At 34.3% G+C, this 23,203-nt stretch overlaps 1 protein-coding gene across 9 annotated transcripts in view; it reads left to right on the top strand.

Moving 5' to 3' along the window:
* Positions 1-22,577, top strand: part of LOC129574056 (transcription factor AP-2-epsilon) — a 35,935-nt gene extending 13,358 nt beyond the window's left edge. Inside the window, exons 1-12 of one of the 9 annotated variants that reach the window (XM_055455398.1) lie at positions 10,696-11,267; positions 11,482-11,647; positions 12,408-12,556; positions 12,632-12,727; positions 14,836-15,037; positions 18,008-18,058; positions 18,438-18,627; positions 18,715-18,833; positions 18,909-19,054; positions 19,132-19,299; positions 19,380-19,437; positions 19,517-22,577. In XM_055455398.1, coding sequence (XP_055311373.1) covers positions 11,223-11,267; positions 11,482-11,647; positions 12,408-12,556; positions 12,632-12,727; positions 14,836-15,037; positions 18,008-18,058; positions 18,438-18,627; positions 18,715-18,833; positions 18,909-19,054; positions 19,132-19,299; positions 19,380-19,437; positions 19,517-19,611 — 1,485 coding nt within the window. In that variant the 5' untranslated portion in view covers positions 10,696-11,222 and the 3' untranslated portion in view covers positions 19,612-22,577. Of the gene's footprint in view, positions 1-10,695; positions 11,268-11,481; positions 11,648-12,407; positions 12,557-12,631; positions 12,728-14,835; positions 15,038-18,007; positions 18,059-18,437; positions 18,628-18,714; positions 18,834-18,908; positions 19,055-19,131; positions 19,300-19,379 lie in introns of those variants that run through there. The other 8 variants (XM_055455397.1, XM_055455399.1, XM_055455400.1 and 5 more) reach the window with 8 other exon arrangements.
* The last annotated feature ends 626 nt before the right edge of the window (positions 22,578-23,203 follow it).

The following is a 23,203-nucleotide window of genomic DNA, read 5'->3' on the forward strand; positions in this document are numbered from 1 at the left end:
TAAAGTGGAACCACACTTTCCTAGGAAAAATCCTGGCTACGGCCCTGGCTTCAGGTGGGCGAAATCTGCGTTTTCTCAACGCGGAGCCAAAATGGGTTGAACAGACGCCCCTGTTTCAATTTAAACAATTTATATATGCATAAAATAGAAAGTTCATTGAATCATAAATTCGGCTTAAAAAGTGTTCAAAAAAATCATAAGATTCCTTGACAAAAAATCTGAGCAATAGCTCTACAATTCATGCAGTGTCAACTAATGGAATAATCGACATCTACATGTTTGCTACCTGCTTTCCGTTTTTGACTATTTGAATCGCATGAACCATTTGAATGCTTTGTCAACTGAAATATGTTTCATTCCTTGTAACATAGCAAACAACAATGTCAATACACATTGAAATTGATTCTATTTCTATGGGCGGTCGGTTTTCATTTATTTTGGTGTTGAAACTATTTCAAACGGGAAATTCATTTGTAAATTCAAATATGTAACAATCAGTAATGGATATTTATCCTCTTCTGTTTCATCTCATTACTTCGGTAGTACAGAATTAAATGGAATTTAATTACACATTGCAATTTAGTAATCAAATACGTTGTGTATCAAGTTTGTTGCCATGTTCATGGGAGCAAATCTTTCGTTTGTAGCACTACATGAAATTTCGGTATCTCGCTATGCTACTTTCAGTAACAATGCATTCTAGACACATTGAAAACGTTAAAGAAACGAAATTTTCATGTTCGCAGTGTCGGTATTTGTTCGAAATTACTCTATACGTTCAATTAAATTTTTGAAGAACAGTCCATATACATATATAAGAGCCGGCACTGTATTGGGATGGGGTTTGTGATTTTTCTGCCACTGTGCAGTAAAGTTTGGGAACTCTTCCACATACTTCGACGACAAGAATCACAATCCGTTTGAGCGCGAGTGCGTACATTGAAAACACACGAGTGTTGTACAATGACGCAGAATTTTACATGAGAGGTTTGAAAAAATCAAGTCCATTATTATATGTATTAGTATATGTGTCTGTTGGCAACTCGATTGACGGCAACGCTCTTTGGATAATCTAATAAGAGTTCACAATGTCAGTATGAAAATAAGAAGATCATCTCAATAAAATGTCAACGTTGTCGATACACAACATGCTATTTAGTTTAGATTATTCAACACTCTAAATCGTGTGATCGCCCCTTGAAAAAGTTGGTTAAATTTCTGTATTTGTCAAACTTGAATTGATTTCAAAGCTGTTGAGCCTATCTTTGTTTTCACAAAAGGTGTTCTTAACTCAATTTTTCAGTTAATATAATAAATATTTTCTCAAATCGATATTTTCATTTTCTATAGAGCAAAATTTAAAGAATACCAAGTCTAAGTGCACAATGTCGCCTTTCGTCTTCACAATAGCAGTAAATATCATTTAATCTTAATTGATTCGTTGTTGTATTTTCATTGTGCGCTTAGCGCACTCTATTTTCTCCAAAGTTCATTCTCATCGAAAGCTGAAGAAACCGAATATGTTCGAGCATAGCTTCATCACTGTACACTGTACAGGTGGATGCTTCGATAGAAATCGCGGCAAACGATGAAAGAGCAAATAACATAGTTGAATGATGAATTTAATATTAATATCGTGGTTTCGGAGGTGAAAATATTGAATGCTGTGCGTAAGCGTGTGAAGAGAGAGAATGTGTATCTGATTAACTGTTCTCATGAACATTGAAATAGTGAAAATCGAATGGAATAGTAGCACAGAAAATCGTAACAATCCCTACGGAGACGTGACAATGAAAGCACCAAACTCGATTGGACATACATTAATTATCTTGGCATCAAAAGATAATCAAATCAAAGACAAAAGACTGCATATAAAAAGTGAAACCCAAAAGCATCGAGTGAGATGTCATTATGTCGATTGTTCAATTCTGTTTGTTGATTTAAACATTGACAAACTCAAACGAACCGATAGGTTCACAAACAATGAGTCAAGAAAAATATGGAAGCAAATATTGAAAATGATTATATTAACCTTTCAATCACTTTTAGTCATATGTAAATCAAATGAAAAAAAAAACTTCTGCCAAAGTTAATTTTCATGCCGAAAGCGAACACAAAACCAGTGATATTCACTTTAAGTGCGTTCGCCACTTGTGCCCGCTGTCGCCGGCTGAGATTTGATGAAACAATGAAATTGTTAGAGCAACCAAAAGTTCGCTTCCAGCTAAAATTACAATTGTTCCATATGTTTAAGATTCATTTTCACACTCTCAACTTTCACCGTATTACATTTGAAATGTTTAGAATAAAAGTGACAACCGACCATTTTTTCGGTCTCTGCAGTATTCGATTTTATGCTTTTCACGTTGCAGATTTCTGAAATATGTCTTTAGAAAAGTTGAAAGTTTTCTCAAAAATCCAAATGCACCCATATACACTTATTAGAAATCTTTAACCGGCAACAACAAACTGAAACCGGCAAAGTACATAATAAAAAAAAAATTCGCAATTTTAAACGATTCGTTTGTTGAACGTAAAATGTTGTGCGCTCTTCAACAATTGTAATGTTCTTCGAACATATTTTAGTTGGTAGTATAGGGATACAGATTTTCATTTTTTCATAATTTTCATTGACCAATTTCAATCACCCTTATGAGTCGAGATTAAAATGTTATATGCTCTATACAATTTAAATGTAATAATTGCCTCCAGCCAAATTAAGGAAATTAACGGTATTTTCTGCCAATATAGTATTTCCAACGAAATGCTTCAAAGAATTGTGTATATGAAGCATCAACTATATTACAAGCACCCGACAAATGCTATCAAATTGTTCCCTCTTTAGTTCTGGGTTTCGTTTGGAAATATTCGTGGATGTTAAATAATTCCAAATCTAATGAACAAAGGTTTTTTTTGTTCATTGCAACAAAAATGGCGAAATACTCTGTATCAGTACTGCTTATTAAACCTTAAGGTAATATTTGTGATGCAGATCTCATAACAAATATCACACTCGTAGTCATCATTCGCCGTGTGAGTTTACTTTATTTATTTTAAATATTAGTCATTACTGCATCATCTACAGGGTCCGACCGAGAATTATACCCTTTGATTTCGCATAAATTCATTGAAACAAATCACGCAAATGAAAAAAAAAACATATGGATTTTGGGTGCATTGATAGAGAAATAACACGACTATACTCATGTTCTATAGAAATAATACGTTTATGCATGGAAAAAAGTCGTAAGTACGCATATACACAAACGGGTATAAATTGCCGGCGGCGTATTGGCTGAAATCAACTAGAAATAAAATTAGGAAATAGGTTGAAAGCAGCACAGCTAGCGATTGGTTTAGTGTGCAATATTTTCGGTGAACTTCTTACATACATACATTTTGACGATGACTAGGCGACGAATCTCGGTGAAATCGAATGAGTGTGTTTTCGAAAGGGAAGCTCGTAGTTGCTTAGGCTCTATTATTTCACTCTTCTCTGTAAACCAGTAAAAGATGTTAGCAATACCGCTTTGAAAACGAGGCAGACTTATACAGTTTATGACGCACAGTTGTCGTCATGCATTGGGACTTCATCATTCAAATTGAATGGGGAAAATGGACTTTTTAAAATGTGTGATTGGTCGATATAAAGCGATACCGGTAGCAGGGCTCATTCACTTGGGATTTGAAATTAATTTATATACTCACCAATGTGTCGATTGTTTATATAATTCCAACTAATCAGAAATATTAATATATTGCACAACTTGGAGTCAGCAAACTTTCGTTCAAACGTTCGTTGCGCCACCGTCAAAGTGAATGAGCTACCGATGACGTGGCCCAGTACTGTACTCCCCTGTTTGGATCGTTCATTGGAATTCTCTCTACAATCTAAAGCATAGATGAAGTATTACGTTCTGAACATCAATGCTATCTCGAAAGAGTATTCACAAGTGAAAGGAATTCTGTCTATGCCGTTAATGTATCATAGCGTATACAACTATTTTTGAGGAGGCCCATTCATCATATTGTTATACCATTATCATCTTTGAGACACAAAACCAACGTAATAAACGATAACGAAACAGTATCCGCTTGTAGCGTTCAGTTCAAATATCGAGCGGTGATACGTAGCATTTGGAAAGGGTAGCCGCATCGAGCGGTTTTTGCTCCCTCAAACAGAATATACATTTTTGACGCAATAGCTGGATTTCAGAAGTTCACATTCTTTTCCATTTTATTGAATATAAGTATATTTTACTGTGTTTTATACAGTCAATGACAGATAGCTGAGGATATATGCTGAGCATAGAAACTCAGTAAGCTGAGATTGGGACATTTTGACTTTTTGACGTGTAGTCCATATAAATGCATGATGAAATGCACGAAATTGTATGCGTGTTTTCATAAATTTGTATGGACTACACGCCACAAAGTCAAAATGTCTCAATCTCAGCTAACTGAGTTTCTATGCTCAGCATATATCCTCAGCTATCTGTCATTGACTGGTTTGATATTGAAATTGTATTAGGTTCAAAATCGTTCATTCATCGTTGCCTTTTTAGATTGTTTTGCTCTCTTTGGACATTCCTTCACTCAATGAATTTGCGTGCAATGCGCCCTTAGAAGAGATTTTGAAAATCAGTAGTCAATCGTTCCGTCCGTCCCTGATGGAAGAAAGGTAAAAGCCAGTGGCGGAACTTACCGCACACGCGCCCTCAAAGTCTCAATAAAAAGCTATCAGACCAACAGCGCCACACATTTTGTCGTCAATATTTATGAATGTGAGCGTGAGGTGAGTGCGTCTACGACCGTGCTCTTTTATGTTATGAAGTTTGAATGAATTTCATTTTTGCAATACCCGGGCGCACACGATTTTTTCAGTATGTGTAGATCGAAATAGCTTCAACGACCCTCAACACACCGAATATTTGTGGTATGTCATGGTCTAGCGTATCATCCTTGCTAAGCGCAAACGTTGAATAGCTCCCAAAATCGCATTTCGTTCATTCGTGACATATGGCCTATTGATATCATGCTTAAACTAATTTTTATCGTGTTGTCTGTTTACTTTGACGCCATTTCGCTTCCTGGATGCACGCAATTTTCGTGAATATCATATTGACATTGTCGACGGAATGCTTCATATTTGTACACGTTATCAATGGCAAGCAATGAAAACCCAAAGGAAGTCACGGGCTATTTGAGATAAACGAAACACGTTCGACACATTTTTCTTCTCTTTACAAATTCGCCCCGTTTAAAATATTGCTGAACTCGCGTTACTGCAGCATTTTTTTTCGAATTCAATGTGTTCTAACTACTGAATAAGTATTTATACAACTATTCATATGGGCTGGTACACTGGGCGTTGCAATAATATTCGTTGCAGGGTTGAAAGTAATCATTGAATTAGCATCATGATTCAAAAAGGTGGATTTAGACAAAAATTGAACATAAAAAAAATCACATGACGGCTGCAAAAAATTTTAATTCGATGTATATACATTCTTCCAAATTTGTTCAGCCCATCCCCACTATTTTCGGACTATGTTTCCCTTCATATTAATAATCAGAATAGAACGTAAATTTGAAGGGTCATTCATCGAACTGATGAGTTCCTATATGAGTCTGAATTTTTGATTGAAACGATAATATTGAAATGAATGTCATCCCAGTGAGTTTTGGCATTTATCATACAAAATTCGGTTGATGTATTATGCGTAATTTCGTGACGGTTCGTGAAAAGACGAGTCGAATAGAAAGAAAATATCCGCTCATCTATTGGGCAGCGTTTCACCGTTATATAAACAAAAGAAACTCCACGGACGAATTTCTTTATGCCGCAAATAATAACAACAGTAACAAAAAATGAAAAGATCAAATTTCATGTCTTATTTATTACCATTAGCAACTAATTATTAATTCATCGTGGAATTGGAGCTGTGGATCGAATGTGAGAGAAAGGAACGGACGGACGGAATTTATATGGAAAACGATGTGTGTTTTTTTTTCATCGTGGATAAAAGCGTTTAGTACTTTTACAAAAACAACAATTCGTTCCACATGAAAACTGTACCAAAAGACTCATCATGATGTTGAACTTGAAATGTGTCTGTCGCAGACTTTAAATCTACTCACAAAAAAATCTGAGTTTGAAAGTTAAAACTCACAGAGTTATTAGGAATGGTCCAAGCCTACGAGAAAGACTAAACATTTCTATTCTGACTTTTTCGTCGTCCAAATGCCTCGCATTAACATAACAATTGACGTATCTATAAAAATGACTACGAAAAAGTCAGTAGAAATATGTATAGTCGTTCTCGCGGATTGAAGCGTTCGTTGAAACACCGTGTGGTTAATTTTTCACCCGTGATTTTTTTATGAGTGTATACACCGAATGTAGCCAAACACTTTGCCAAAGCGATCAAGCTATTTTTTTTTACATCTTGCTACTTTCTTGGTACGATTATATTCTGTCGACTTATTCGACAGTTCGTTTATTTTCATCTTTTGTCTGAGGTACACAGAGATATGCGTTCCACTGCATATCAATATAACAAATGGTACATATCACACATTCAATACACTGTTGTATGTACGCATACACATACTCACAACTGATTTATTAACCAAATTCTATTGGAGATTGAAATCCATAGATAAAGAGGTCACGCATAGATGATGATGATGATGATGGTGAAGAAATAGTCAATAAAGAAAAGACCAACAAAGACATTTATCATTTCTGTCATTCTCAAGTTGCTGCAAATCAAATCTGCAGGTGGCATTGTTATTTGATTTGGTTTACGCGTGATAAATATAAATTATTAAACAAATGAAAATGAAACTTTTGTGCACTTTACAATTTTTGACATACATTATAACACTCATACACGCACACAAATGTGGCGATGAATATGATCAAGCTTCCGTGATATCCATTTATTGTTGTTTGCTCGTAGATACACTTTAAAAATGTTAGTGGTTGGCAAAACACATTTATTTTCTATTGTACACAAAAAGTAAACCGCTATTAATTACATGGGCTGAATCGTAGAACTAATATAATTATTTAATTGCATAAAAACAGATGAATTCGCGGCGGGACATAAGTCAACTATGAAATTGATTATATTTCGTGTGCTTTTCAATTGTTGGCCATGTTGAAATCTCTGATTATGCGAAAGATAGTATTTTCACCTTTTCTTTTTTGCGCTACGCAATGGCAATGGTAATTTTTCAACAGGAATGTAATAAGAATACAATCGGAAGAAGATCCTCACATACTTTGCAATTGTAAATTATTGTCAAGACCAAATGATTATTTTCAAGGAAACAAAAGCCTTTTTTAAACTCACAAAAAAATAATTAACAACAAGAAGCAATAATACAGAAAATCTTGTAAAATATGACTTTCGGTTTTATTGTACGAATGGAAAAGTGCAGAAAAACAAGTGGGTAATGAAATTTTTTTATGGCGATACCGATAAATGAGTGATCATTGAAGCGACTCATGTATATTGTCATTCAGCCAATATGCAAAGATGACGTACCAGCGTAAAGGCGAATAACTGAACAACAACATGTGCTGATGAGTAAAATTGTAATTGATGTATGGACGCATTGGAGAAACGTGCTGGCGATCGTTGGTCAAAAGAACAGCGAGAACATAACCAATACGAATATTACACAAAATTGTTTTAAACCATTTCAATCTCTTTGGTGGCGGCGAAGAGAACATATGAAAGACACACACGATTTATGATCGCAGTGAAATGAGTTCAATCGATGTTTTCAAAATCATTCAACAGTCATCAAAATGTGTTTGCAATGGGCTCTTTTTATGATCAGTGGTATGTCGCGTCAAACATTCGCTCGTTTATAGCTATTTTTGCGTCACGATTGCTGAAGAAGAATTTTTACTAACCGTTTCGTATAGAAAAAAGAAATGGATCGATTTCTCCCTATCTGTCGATCGTAATCACATTGCGAGAGAGAGAGAGAGAGGGAGAGATACGATGGAATAGTCATATCGGTTCTCAAATGCAAACTCATGTTTAGAATGCGTTCCCCTTCATACACTAGACACATACGTATGCTCCATTACAAACATGGTTTAATGAGTTTTTTGCTCTCTTCATCATCGAAATGCTTATTTGTTATTCAAATAAAAATTTATCGAATGCATGTAAAACGATGACGAAGATGTTTTTCGCTTCATCTTCGCTAGTAATGTGTTTGATCGAGTTTTTCTTTTGGTGAGACTATTGGGCAAGAACAAAGTAAATTATTTGTAGCATTAAAAAGCCTGAATCAATCTTCAGTTGTTAAAAAAACAGTGCTACTTGCTACTGTCAAAGCAATATTTATGGATACGTTTTTACATTGCGACTATAGCCAAGGTATCAAAATGATTCATTCGCTTCGAAATGTTTGTTCAACAATTTAGAAATATCCAACGTACAAAACAAAAGTTGAATGAGGCAAACTAACGATCAAAATATATTAAGTACTCTATTTTCAACAGTCCGGTGTCAACTATTTGCCTATTCTTTTTCAATCGGATTAAGCAGCAAAAATGTCCGAATGAAAAAAAAAAACAATGGAAGAAGATTAAAACTAACACAATCATATCACTATATCGACATATATGCCTGATCGATCGATTGATCAAATGAAAGAAATAATCTTTGCATTGATGAATATAACTTGAAAAGCAATGACTGTAGTGCCGAAAATGTGCTCGTAATAATTTGCTATATTAATTAAAGATCGAATCTATGAAATATAATATTCGACAAGTGTACGGTTTGAAATAATTGTGTGAATATCTTGCGACATGAATTTCTCACACGCTTTCTTTTCATTCCATCTCAAGCATCGCAGACCGATTAATGACAGATTCATTGAAATTGGCTGTATAATATCTATGGGTGAGATTGTAAGCAGTGCATGTTTCATGGACTTTATTATGAAGGAAGAAAGTAATTGGTTTTTTCGAGTTGTCGTAGTAAGAGATAACTGTATGCAGCAAATTCATAGAGTATCCTGAGTTCTACAACTTTGTCAAAACCAAACCATCATTCTCAATCAGTTTTGCTGAATAGTCGCAACAGCACGGGGCATGCAAACATGCTCTTCTTCAACTAACACCGAATCGTCAGAAAACATTTACGTCTTTTCCACAATATAAATCAAAGAAAAAACACACTCTATACTCAATCTCACCCATATATATATTTAATTGATTTAATTTCGTTTTAAAATCTCCATTGAAGTGTGTCAAAAGAAAGGAGTATCTAAGTGAAGCTATTGATATGTGCTGATCAGTTGTTATGAACTGTGTGAACATCGCATGCAAACGCAGAAGAGCGCAAATGTGTTCTCACTCTGCGACTATGCAAAAGTTGTTCAAACACGTTGGGTCCTTCATTAAAGTTTTCTCCACTTTCAACCAGACTACCAGACAATCTACTCATAGTACGTTTTCATGCTATTGTACGATTGAATATTGAGGAAATTGAATAATTTTATTTACTGCTTGAGTTGAGCAACTGATTCGTGCAAAGTTGAAGAAGAAAAAAATAGTGCACATTAGACCCATCATCTATCGCGTAGATCGTGTCAACCAGAACAATTAAAAAAAATATTAACCGTTACTTTGATGCAAATAATTACGCATAATTGTCTTTGACGTTTTTATGCAATTGAAAATTCGAGCAAATACGGTACTAGTGCATTCTACCCAAATCTCTTTTTAATTTTACATCCAATTAAGAGAAAAACTCAAATGTTACCGTTGTTTCTGTGCATTTCTTGTACGCGAATCTAGTTTAATTTGGAATCATCAACAGAGTCGCGAAGCTTTTCGATTTGTGATCAAATGGACAATAATAATATATTCCAGTGTTAGTTTTGTTTCAAGACAAGAAGAAAAATATGGAAGAAACAAAACAAAACTGGAATTACAACTTGTTTACTTGCCATTTATTACAATCACTTATTTTGCGCCATCAATTCGAATGTGATAATTACAACTTACGAGCCCATAATAACATATGTATTTTTATTTATGATTTAAGAAAGTTTGGATAATATGATTCCGAACCGTACCACTGCAAAGATTACTTTAATTCTTCATTGAAACGGAAACTGTCTCTCAACACTGAAACAAATATTCATAATAAACATATCCAATGAAGTGATGGTCGGGCGCATTTGATTCAGTTCAATTATTTACTGCTTTAAAATTGCACCATTAAAAATTATCATTAGATTGAGTTAAAATATTGGAGTCATTTGCTTGTAAAAAATTATACATTAACATGAATTGTATCGTTCACCAAATAATACTATAACTTTATTGAATGAAAATTCGAAAAAATCAACAGTATTTTTGGTACAGATCGTCTCAATACGTATCGTTGTTATTGCGTTTGATGCTGAAATCTTTTCAACACGGCTTTACCACGGACCACACTTTAAACCCGTCGAGTGGAAGGTGGTGACATGGTGCTTATATGTATATGTGTATTCTGACTATGCTTATACTACCATGCGTATGCTACTTCTTCTCACATTATTCCAGCAGCACGGAGTCTCTCTCACTCTTTTGCAAATCTTCCAGCACAACAGACCCGGCTACTGTGTACCCAAATGGTTCAACACGTTTAGTTTATGTTCAACATTTGACGCGTTATGAAAAAAAAGAGAAGAACCGAGAATGCCTAACATTTTCGATGAGCGTCTGCCTTATGAGCATATATTGTGCCAATATTTCGATTTGTTCGTTCAGTTTGATTTTTGTTAGAAAAGACATTCCGGTGAATATTTTTTGTATTTGATAAAGCAAACATAGACTCTGTACATCTTATTATTCGAAGTGATCAGCACCGTTTTGAGTGAAAGACCTTTGGTCGATGTGATTCAATCAAATGTGGAAATAATTTGAATAGCAATACACAACAACAGCAAAGAAAAAACCATCCAAAAGAGATGATTCATATGTTCGATCCATGTGTATTTAAATTCAAACAATATTTATCTTATACAAAGACTCTCCTGTTTGCAATTGTGATATTTAAAAAAAATGAAATTAAATATTCAGACTTTCATCAAGTCCCAAATTATTTGTTGTCTATCAAGTAATAAGTACGATAATTGTTGGCGAATTGCATTCATTTGTTCATAGTTGTTACGAAATCGCTAAATATCTAACTATGGCATTAGCGTACGTGGATATGTCTTCAGTGATAGAAGCACAGGTAAAATTGGTGTTATTAAGAGAAAGAAATGTCTACAATTCGGATTGGGCATTGTGATTGAAGAAAAACATTTCAAAGAATATTCATAATAAATGTTTAGTATCAAGTGGCAAACTAGCAAAAATTGTAGATTTTTTGGTTTTCTGAATAATATAAAAAGTTGTTGAGTTCCGAATGAAATTGAAAATTACAATTTATCAAACAAAACTAATAGGAGCGTTTGACGAGTCATAGTGGAATCGGTTTGTCAAGTGCCAGTCCAGTTTACAATACTCATACTGGCCATGGAAACAGTGGTCGCACAGTAGCAACAAGTCATAGCGGTGGCAATGGAAGCAGCGGTGCACATGCAAACACACATGGACCATCTCCATCCATCGGTAAGTTGTTTTTTTTTTCTCATTCGACATTTCTTACATGATTGGATAGTTGTTTTTGTTGTGAATCTACTTGCTAGCGATTCATTTATATCAAGAATACAACTAGTCTTGCATGGGAACTAACATCCAAATTCTGATTTCAAAAACGTTACGAATGAAATATATTTCCGTAAATGCGATGCAAGCAAAACCGATATAGTTTTCTCCGAGAACTAAACTGACAAAAAACGTATGTGAGAGCACCAGTGATGCCATGTATGTGAGAGCAACCGAAAACGAAAAAATATTTTAATATGAAAATTTTCAGTAGAAAACAATTTTTGTCATGAAAAAATATCTTTAAAAATATCTAGATACTTTAAAGATAGTATCTTATCTTCGCACTTTTTTTAGATAAGATGCGGCATCTTATCTAGATAAATTTTTTCGAAAAAAAAACGAATCTCATCTTATCTAGATACAGAAATTGTTAACATTACCCAACACTGGAGAGCACAAATGTTCCATCTCACCTTTACATTGAAGATTGTTTCTCCAAAATTATTTGAGAGCAAAATTGATGCCATTTCTATATAACGCCTTTGCACGCGCAAAAATGGTCAAACTTTTTCTCCAAATTGATATGTATCTTGTTTTTCCACGCTATTATATTTATTACGTTTATCGAAACATATTTCATTCGTAGCCTTTTTCTTTTAAATAAATTCTCTCACTATCTCTCAATAACAATACGTACAATTGAAAAACCAATTGATTACAGACATGCATCATCCAGCGCTTCAATCGGATTTTCAGCCACCATATTTTCCACCACCATTCCATCACACAACACAGAGTCCTCCGCAACAGCAAAACCATGGAACACATGGTATAGAATATTTAGGCGCTGCTGATCCATATGGCCATGTGGTGAGTTAGATTGATTCAAGGGAAAATCAAGCAAGAATATTTGTTGATTTTATACTTTTGCACATTTTCAACAAGTATCAGCATTATAATCAGTTGACTGGATTGCGACCGACACAAGAGCAATTGGGGATCCATCGAACACACCGTGAGGCAGAGCTCCAAGGTCATGTGGTGAGTGAAAATTGAAATATATACATTTGTACACTGAAGGATTTCTATTTCAATGTTAAATCAAAATCAAGCCGATGTGTTTGTCATGGCGATTGAAATTCTAACAAGACTTTTTTGTTGTGTCGACAAATCTTAAATCGTTTTGCAATCAATGAGAATGGGCATAAGTCAGCAAACTTGCCGATCATTCATTTGCCAATTAAACTCAATAAATTGACCCATAAATTGTAAGTAATCACCACATCATCTGATGATGATAAAGCGTACAAAGTGTTGTGCGTAGACTGATACAATGCGCTTCCAATTGCATTTGAGACGTTGAACTGGTCAGGGAATTGGAATATCCAGCAACAAAACTCGTAAAGCATCGAACTGCTGCAGACATATGATATTGATTTGAAATGGGGCAAGACGCGACCAACGACATCATAGAACCAGATCTTAAGAGAGAAATGCATCCATTTTCACACTGAAATGGTCCACATAAATCCTGTCTGCGTATCTGAGTTCGCGCAGTTTTATGGTCATATTCATTTCAGTATTTTAAATTCAAATAAAATTTTATTATTATGAATGTATTATGGAGAATGTGCCGGTTTTTCGTGTTCAAACGATTTGCATCCTGGTTATATATATCCTGATATGGTTGGAGTGAGAAAAAAGGTGAACGGTGTATCTTGTTGATTTCTGAACATAGACTACAGCTTCTCTGTTTATTTCAATAATGAAGCTCAGTGAACAGTTTGCTTCTTATATTAGTCTTTGCCGCGTGCATTTAGCTGGCACGTCGCGTTTTGTAATGATTTTGCTTTTCGTATTATTCAATTTATCCTCATCGTCAACATTTTGTACTTTGAGTTGATCGATGCTCACATTTTATCTTTAATTGTTTATTTTTGAATCACATCGTACACACGCGAAAACAATTGTGACATCGTTTCATTTCCTTATATTTCGCTGATACACCAACCATTTTGTATACACTTACTTATATTGAATATTCATTATTAAAAAAAATTCAAGAAAATTTAATATCCCAAATAGATCGAATAAATTGTATTCCACGAAGTACAGATAGAGAATACAAATTTAAATTGTTCGGTACATTCCTAGAGTCAATAAGTATAAATTAAAATACAATACAACGTCTATTTTATTTTCGCCAATAATAATCAATGACGTTTATTCAACAATTTAATGGGTGCAGAAAGATGCTTTTGCCAGTTCTGGGTCTTGTGCAAGTTTTTTTTTACCCCGCGTTCATTTCTCCAAAAATGCTACGCGAAGTCTGGAAATAAAAATACTTGAAATTCCTCAGTGATATAAAATCGATCACAGAATTTTTGATGAAGAAGAGCGATTGGAATGTATCGAAATATCACAGTAGTATCATGCTGTCTAATGCAGAAAAATTAAGTGATTCCAGTTTTTTTTTTAGATGTGAATAAAGATTGCCCAATAAAGTTATTATTTTAATAAACATAACTGAAAAATCAATGAAAACCATGGAGACTATACTGGGAACATGAGCATTGAATATATAATACAGTATTATCAAATTAATTTGTACGTAAAGTCGGGGCTATGCAGTGTAAATTTAAATTCGAACTCCGAATGTTTTCTTTAATGCGTGTTCAGAAGCGGTAATATTTTACAACATCTGATGCGTAAGTACGTCTCTGAAGATAGGGATATTTCAAATATTTGATGGTGAAATTCGGCTTTCATTTGTAATCGCATATTCTTTTGTAGAGATTTTTCAAATTGAAAATGATAAAAATGACACAGAGTCCCCCTGGTAATCATACGTGTAAAAAATATACGAAAAGGGGTCTTCATGCAGGATCTCAAAAAATGTCAACCACACATGTTTACATGAGCATACCAAGAAATTGACATTGAAGAATTCAAGACGGGCGTATTTTTCTGTTTTTTTTCTTCGGGGGCAAAATTTTTTTCATCGTTTGTTCTAGAAGAATGTATATATAATATTGTCACACGTCTATATTCAATTCTTTGATATTATACCATAACCGCAGCAGGTAATTGCACTTTGGACAATGTATTGATGCTTTTTGTTCTGTTTCGTTCATGCTCATTTCGATTAGACGCAGCTGTCACATGGATTCCCATACACAGATCGTCGTGGCGACTACAGTGGTTCGATTGGTGTTGGAAATCCAGCAAATCGGTTACACGAACATGATCCGTTGGCTTTGCATCAGGCATTGCAAAGCGCTGTCGATGATGGCCAAAACACCGGAATGGATGAAAATACCGGATTTATGTCAGACCTACCTCTTTTGAAAAGTAAGTAAATCATGTATCCAATTAAAGTTTGAAATAAATTGAAAAAAACGCCAACAATCTCAATTTAAGGCAAAAAGAGGGTAAAATCCCCATTTAACACCCTAAACTGATTTCATATTTGGGAAAACCATAAAAAATCCAATAAATATTGTGAATATTTCAACTTGATACAACCTTTACTTCAGCTCCAATTAGGGGTTGAAAGTTCGTGCGGGACGATTCGCCCCCAGGTATATGTTCGATTGCCAAAGGCGATATCATAAAATATCCAAAATTTTGTATTTCTACGCGACGTTAGCTGTAAAAATCACTTACATTCACTGGGGCAAAATGAAAATTTATTGTAGTTATTTGAAATCCTAAAGTCACAAAATGTCACAACAGCATATGCCGAAAACACATTTTTCAATTTTCCCGTTTGTGTGTGAATGAAAACTATGAGTCTCAACTAGCGAAATATGCGGGATAATATGACAGATCTACGATAAATTTCATTTTTACATATTTTGCTGTCAGTCGCGAGATATCGCCAGTGGAACACGATTCGCCCCCACTTCCCCTATACAAACAAGCATTGGCGATAAAGTATAACTCTTTGGCACAGTTAAGAATATTGGTGTAAAGAGGAATCATAATGTGGATAAATACATTTATTTTTCTCATTTTTCAATACTTTCCCTCTAAAAAGTGGTTAACGTGCAGTCGGTACTCAATCGCTAACTACAAGATGGCTAAATAACACATAAATACGTGCCCATGCACTGTTGCCGTTCTGTGCGTACGCCTGCATCGTAATAAATGTATAGAGCGGAACTACTTCAGATTTTACTCCTTTGAAGGGCTAAATCGATATTTCTTTGCCGATCGGCATTTCTTTTGTCATTGTACTAACCAGTAAATGTCCCCCGTTTACACTAATTTTTTTGTAAAAGCCTATGCGCATTCGATGGACTATCGCTCCAAACCTACTCAGAAAAAATTTACGTCCCCGTTTTTACGGGCGAGTCTCCAGGGGGGGGGGGATTTTGAAGTTAGGAAAATCGGCTTTTTCGGAGACTATAACTTCCAAACGGCTGGAAATTTCTTAGAAGTGTCTTTGGGAAAGTTGTAGATCTCGTCAAAGTTGAAAACTTTGCTTAAAACTTCATCCCTTAAAAATCACCCCAAACTATAGGGTGACTCAAAAATCTCCAATTTTTGGGGTGACATTTGACCCTGGAGGGATGGTTTTTTGGGGATGATTTGTCCAACAAAATGTTTAATATTAATAAATATAATAATATAATAATTCGGGATCAACAACTTTTTCAATTACACTTCTTAGAAATTTCCAGCCGTTTGGAAGTTATAGTCTCCGAAAAAGCCGATTTTCCTAACTTCAAACCCCCTGGAGACTCCCCCCGTAAAAACGGGGACGTAAATTTTTTTCTGGGTAGGTTTGGAGCGATAGTCCATCCAATGCGCATAGAATTTTACAAAAAATTTAGTGTAAAGGAGGGACCTTTACTGGTAAGAAACAGAAGCACAATGGAATTCCGTTGTTTGTTGTACGTTGGAAAAGTGAAAAGAGGTATAGAGAGAGTGGGGGAGGATTTCAATTCGAAAATTTGGAGTAGACAAAATGAACATGAACATTATGAGTGGAATGTCTTCTACAAGAAAATCCGATATTTGACCAAAAGACAGCTATTTTGCCTTTCATGGATGTTGAAAATTTATTATCAACAAAAAAACATATCAAATCTATGTTTAGTTTTTGTCCGCTCTATCATATGATTGCATAAGAATATTAGTAAAAACGAAAATTTAGATGTACATATATATTGAATGTATATGCGTGGAACACTTTTAACCCAACCTTATTTCGAATTTAACGAAGATTCCAATCCATTCGCAGTTGAAAGTGCGTTTTAGATTTATTTACAATTTAAAACAAATCAATTTGTATGAAATCAAATGTTTGAAGTTTTTTTTTTGTTAAACCAATCATTTTTACAGTACGAATCTGAATATAATTTCCCTCGTTGTCAAACTGATGCGTGTTCAATTTGCAAATTACATTGTGGAATTTTGAGTAATGTTAGTCGCTTGCACATAGACTATGTGACATGGTACACGAAACACCCGTTCGATGTATGCGTTTTGTTGTACCTAACTGTCATTGGATTGAAATCTAATATAAATGCATATAGACTCAGTGGGGTCTGTGCATAGCGTACGTACCACACAAAGCATAGGAACTTGCAACAGCAATTTGTCGCATTGAATGAAAAGAAATAACAACGCAAACAAAGACACAATGTCGAGAATATACCCAATTTGTAAAAAAAGACGGCTAAAAAAACATCAACAATAACATAGCTTCACACAAACGGTGTATAATTAACACTCTTAAAACTGCCTTCATGTGATTCGAATGATCCATTGCGTCAAACTACCAAATAAACACAAATTACAGTGTTTATCACATGGTGTTTCCCGTAGTTTTCGGCCTTTGCTTCCCATTGTGAGAAACTGAAAATCGATAATAACTCGGCGTCGTATGTCGCATACCAAACAAATAATGAAATTGGAGAACATAAATATATTTATTGGCAATACGAAACCTTATTATAAAACAAGAAAATGAACGAATCCAACTTCAATTCTATGAAGGAAAAAAACACTAATTCGATGTCTATATAGGACACTTTCTATTGAGAGTTCCATTTTCTGTCCTTGTCTCAGTTATTTCCGAATAGAAATATGACCATCTTCGAAATAAACGCTTGTAAACCCCGTATATATATATTTATATATATATATAAATCTTCTATGAAAAAAAAAATTAAATCCAACACTACTGACGCGCATGTGTTTTTTTTAATTCAAAATAAAATGACAAAAATGTATGACATAAATTCATTTACCTAAACAAAAATTGTTTCTATAATTTTTGGTTGCTATTTCCTCTTCAATATTTCCACGTAGATGTTTTTACGGATGCAAATCGGGCGTATCATTCGAACATCTGTACGAATTGTAAATATCCCATTTTTCTGTTTTATCTCTAATTTACACCAGCATATAATGTAGTATCCATGTTTTTGAGTTTCCTATCGTTAGTTTGTGTTTCTTGTTTTTCGTCTTCATTGCTTCGTTCATTTTAATTTATAATGTTCACGAAAATGCTGACCACTCCATATATGCAATTAAAAACCAAGTAGATTGTCGCTGAATGATATTAAATTTATTTTGCCACAATCTATTTATGTATTTATATTTTGCAATCGCCATTAAAATATTGCACTTTCAAAAATCATCTTATCAATTTCTGATTGTTTAGGCGTAGATTGGCATCGTTTCTGTATAGAGCAATATTTATGCTAACTAATGAAAATCAATTATCAATTTTCAATAGCAATGAAAAGTGGAAAAGAACCAAATAATCTGAGTGTTGGGTCGCCGAGCGATGTATTTTGTTCAGTACCTGGTCGTTTGAGCCTACTGTCGAGTACATCCAAGTACAAAGTTACAATAGCAGAAGTTCAGAGAAGGCTGTCTCCACCGGAATGTTTGAATGCATCGCTATTGGGTGGTGTTTTGCGACGGTATGCATTGTAGTAGATTGTGCATTGTGCCATTTTTTTAAATGTTTTCAACTGTTTTAATTTTTAAATTCCATTTATGAAATACAGAGCAAAAAGCAAAAACGGTGGTCGATTGTTGCGTGAGAAGTTAGAGAAAATTGGGTTAAATTTACCTGCGGGACGTCGCAAAGCAGCAAATGTGACATTGCTTACATCATTAGTTGAAGGTATGTGCTCATAGAACAAATGTCCGCTTGATAATTGTTATTGATGAGATGGCCGTGTTCGTTCTGTATATTTAGGTGAAGCTATTCATTTGGCTCGGGACTTCGGCTATGTGTGTGAAACCGAATTTCCATCAAGGCAAGTTGCAGAATACCTACTGCGACAACATACCGAACCACAAGAAACATATCGACGAAAAGAACTCCTTTTGAATACGAAACAAGTAAGTGAATTGTTGACAATGATCCCATTTTTCATCCAATAGAAACGTTCACATGAAAAATCCTATTTGGGATGCAGGTTACAAAAGAGCTGATGGATTTACTGAACCAGGACAGATCACCTCTATGCAATACGCGTCCACAGCACATTTTAGATCCATCAATACAACGGCATCTTACACATTTCTCATTAATATCACATGGATTCGGCTCACCAGCCATAGTTGCTGCTCTTACAGCAATTCAGGTAAGCATCCAGTACTTTTTCTTCTCCATGTAAACCATGAAATATTTTAAAACAAATTTTTTTTCTGTTTGCCATCTCAGAATTTCTTGAATGAATCCCTTAAATATTTGGATAAAATGTACCCAACGAATGGCGGAGGTATGGTTTCATCTTCAATCGATAAAAACAAAATGGACAACGACAAAAAGTGATGATATTTTGAAAATTTGTTTTTAAGAAAAGCGTTGCGAGCAGAAAGCGTGTGACAGTTTACAGAACATACGTGAGAAGAACAGTGAAAACCATCGAAAGACATTTCACAAAGCGTTTTAGTACGGATATATCCTCAAGTGCGACACATACACACACACACACACACACACACAGCAGACTCTTCTCTTTTTGACCTCTTCGCATCTTTACCTCTACGTATTATTAAAAGTCATTTTAAGATGGCTTTCAATACACAAACAACGCTTTTTAAAATTTGAATAAAATTTGTATCTGTCAAAGCGAAGTGAATCCTGGTAAAAAAAAATTTTAAACAGCTAGCGAATGTGTCCAAAAAGTAGATATATGTAAGAATTGACACTGCAGAACACGTGCGAAAATATCAAATGTATCAATTAAGATAATTAAGGAATAGTTATGTTTCTAATTTAAGAGTTTCCATCTCCTACGTAATTTTATCAACTGAACAATAGTGCAATGGCAACTGCATTTATTCAACGCTATGGACATTTTATCCACCAAAAACCAATTCCAATACACATATTCCTTCTTTTGGCAAAGCAAACACACGGTGCGGCGTTTGATCAGACAGATTTTTTATAATGCACGACGACACTATTAGTTTTTTAGAAGAAAAAATCTCATCACAACCAATGATTTTTCCGTTAAACTGTGAACATTGAACATAGCTTAAAACCTACGATAAATTTGTTACCGCTGATTTGCGAACATTGTTTTGAAGTGTTTTATTTTTTAAACTTTCAATCGGAGATTTTTCTTCAAACTAATTAATCGAATATTCTGGCAATAGCAAATGCTGATCGGACCAGAGCCCAACAAACATTTTGCGAATTTTCGTTATAACCTCAACACATTGCGTTTATTCACAAGATAATACAAGTGTCCGACCAGTTTCCGCCGGACTCCCATTTCAGTCGGATTGAGTTTATTCATACATTTTCATAAATAAACGATTTCATTACGTATAGTACGTAACGATACTTAAGGCCATCACATTTAAAACATATATGTATTTGAAGCCAACGTTGAGAGGAAAAAAGTAAACAACTAACACTTATTGTGATAATTTAATGATATTTATTTATAATTTATTGAAAAGTTTTAACTTTTGATGGCTCAAACAAATATGTACGATGATTACTTACAATATTCCAACTTTGTTCGTAATTTTCAACAAATGATTATCTTGAGAAACTGAAAAATATGATGAAGAAAAATGAATGATATTTTGACGGAAGTTCAATTTTTTTTCATCGAAATTATGTAGGTTCAAAGTCATGTGATACAATTGTGGAGCATGTACTGTATTTTGTGCACATAAGAGTTTGTCAAAGGGTGAAGAAAAATACTCCATTTTGGCTCGAATCCATTTTTAACTGATTCTGAGGCTATCGTTGTAAAATCATTTGTATTCCAGATATCTAAACATTAATACAAATCAAGTGGACATGCCACATCTTGCTCTTGATGCAACGACCGTTTTCACATCATTCTCACATCTTCAGTTTATTAAGCCATACGAAATATGTGAATCTATGTAAGATGGGCGAATGACGGAATGATTTAGGTGTGTTTGCGCGCTAATCTCATGGGTGTTGAATGTCATTCAATGCCACTAAGCTGTAGACATCTCCCTCTCTCTCTCTGGCTATACAGCAAACAACACAACCAACACTGAACATGAAAATGACATGTTCAATTGTGTTTGTTTCGTTAGTTTGAACTGTTCCGCTACGAGAGGTCACTTTTGTCGTTTTTTGTTGTTATTTTACATGTAAAATCAATGGTATTATACGAGGATGGCTAATCTCACATCTTCCGTGCGATATTTATTGAAAATGTGAAAATGATATGAAAACGGCCGTTGCATCAAAAGAAAGATGTAGCGCGCCCATTTGAGAAATGAATTAGTGAGGGCGAAAGTCATACATGTTCTCACAACATGAATAAATGAAACGAAACGGTAGAAAAAAATAATGTGAAACATGAAGCATTTTTCAAAGTGAAACACCTTACATTTCATTCCAATGGAATTTACTTTGAGTTTTATTCACATTGAAGAACATTTGAATTGTGGTTTCATTCCAATGCATTTAGTGCTTCATTTTGAAACACTCTTTTGATGGTGATTAGGAGTGTATGATAGTTAGTGCCTGTACAACCACCGGTGCAGATAATAGTTACAACAGAATGGTGAGTGCGTGTGTAGAGCTTATCGATACAATAAATTTAGAAGGTGAATGAAATACAAAATGTGGAAAAATTCTTGAAAATTCAAGGCATATCGGTGGATAAGCATAGGTGTTTACGAAAATTTGGTTGTAAATGATAATTCACATTTACTGGTTATCCCTCTATTCATCAACAAATAATCATCATATTATTACTATAACCGAATCATTTTCATCTAATTGAAATGAAATAGACGGTGTAACACTTTGAAAAGACGTTTGATATTTCACACAAACAAAAAAATGTACCTTCAAGATTTAGATTCATATATTGTCAGAATATGTCTCCCTTTAACCCTCATAGTTTAACCCAATTTAAATTAAAGTTCATTTACTCGCCGCGTGTTTTTCAGGTAATTTCATTACATATGCAAACAAATCGAAATGTTATTTGAACTGATAATATGAAGGAAAAAAACACTAAGAAATAAATAATTTTTAGCATAAACTAATTAAGTTTAATGGCGGCACTGAGGTGTGCTGTTAAATCAATCGCTAGGATGGGCAGATGATATATTAATGAACTAATTTTATTTTATTAGGGTGAATAGTGTGCGACCTTGTAACGTGGACACATTTGCGCCTTAAATGGAATTCTCGCCAGAGAAAGGAACAAAGCGTAAAATTTAGCCAATTAAGATTTAAACAAAAAAAAAATTCAAAATTATGTACTTAAATCTAGTTATATTCTCATTTATGTATAGATTTACACTTAAAAGTCGACAAGAAAAAGTTCTGTAAATTCAGACACATTCACATCCACTTATATACAAATAGTTATTACATCAATTAAAAGCAATTAAGTACAGAATACCACATTGTTTCACTGTTTCTCTTGAATTTTCATTCATCGCGATGAACTGAGACTGAGAATTGATAAAATCATAAATTAAATATGAAACGATATTAGAAATAATTGCAACAGTTTTATCGATACTTATTTCTTCAAAAAGGGAATTTCAGACAATTTTCCATTTCCAACAGGCATAAAGTCTGGATATAAAATCCAGTTAACGATTAACAATTTTAAATCATTTCGATTAATTTTCCGTTTTTTTGTCCTCAAATAATTTTTCATAAATAGTGCTATTTCAGTGTTTCTATATAGTTGTAAGATGCCATCTTTTGAATGAATTTATGCTCAAAATAATTAATGTTGAGGAGAATTCAATAATGACGACCAAAGCATACACGCTTCGAGACACATGCTTCGTATTATCGAATACTGCATTGCAACAATCGCGCGACAGCATAGAAGGCACGTGATTCAAGGTTAAATAATCAATTAATGAATCTGCACTGAAATACTTGCGATACGTTCAAGTTGATTTCTCACTGACCCAATTCAAGTTAATTGGTACCTATTTCGTCAACAAAAGCGATCGAATTAGATAAACTTGGTGAAATATTGCATGAGCCAAGCTGAAAGGGATTCAACGTCA

The sequence above is a fragment of the Sitodiplosis mosellana genome, unplaced genomic scaffold (genome assembly GCF_009176505.1).
Source record: "Sitodiplosis mosellana isolate CC-2019 unplaced genomic scaffold, AAFC_SMos_1.0 Smas_scaffold_6150, whole genome shotgun sequence".
NCBI lineage: Eukaryota > Metazoa > Arthropoda > Insecta > Diptera > Cecidomyiidae > Sitodiplosis > Sitodiplosis mosellana.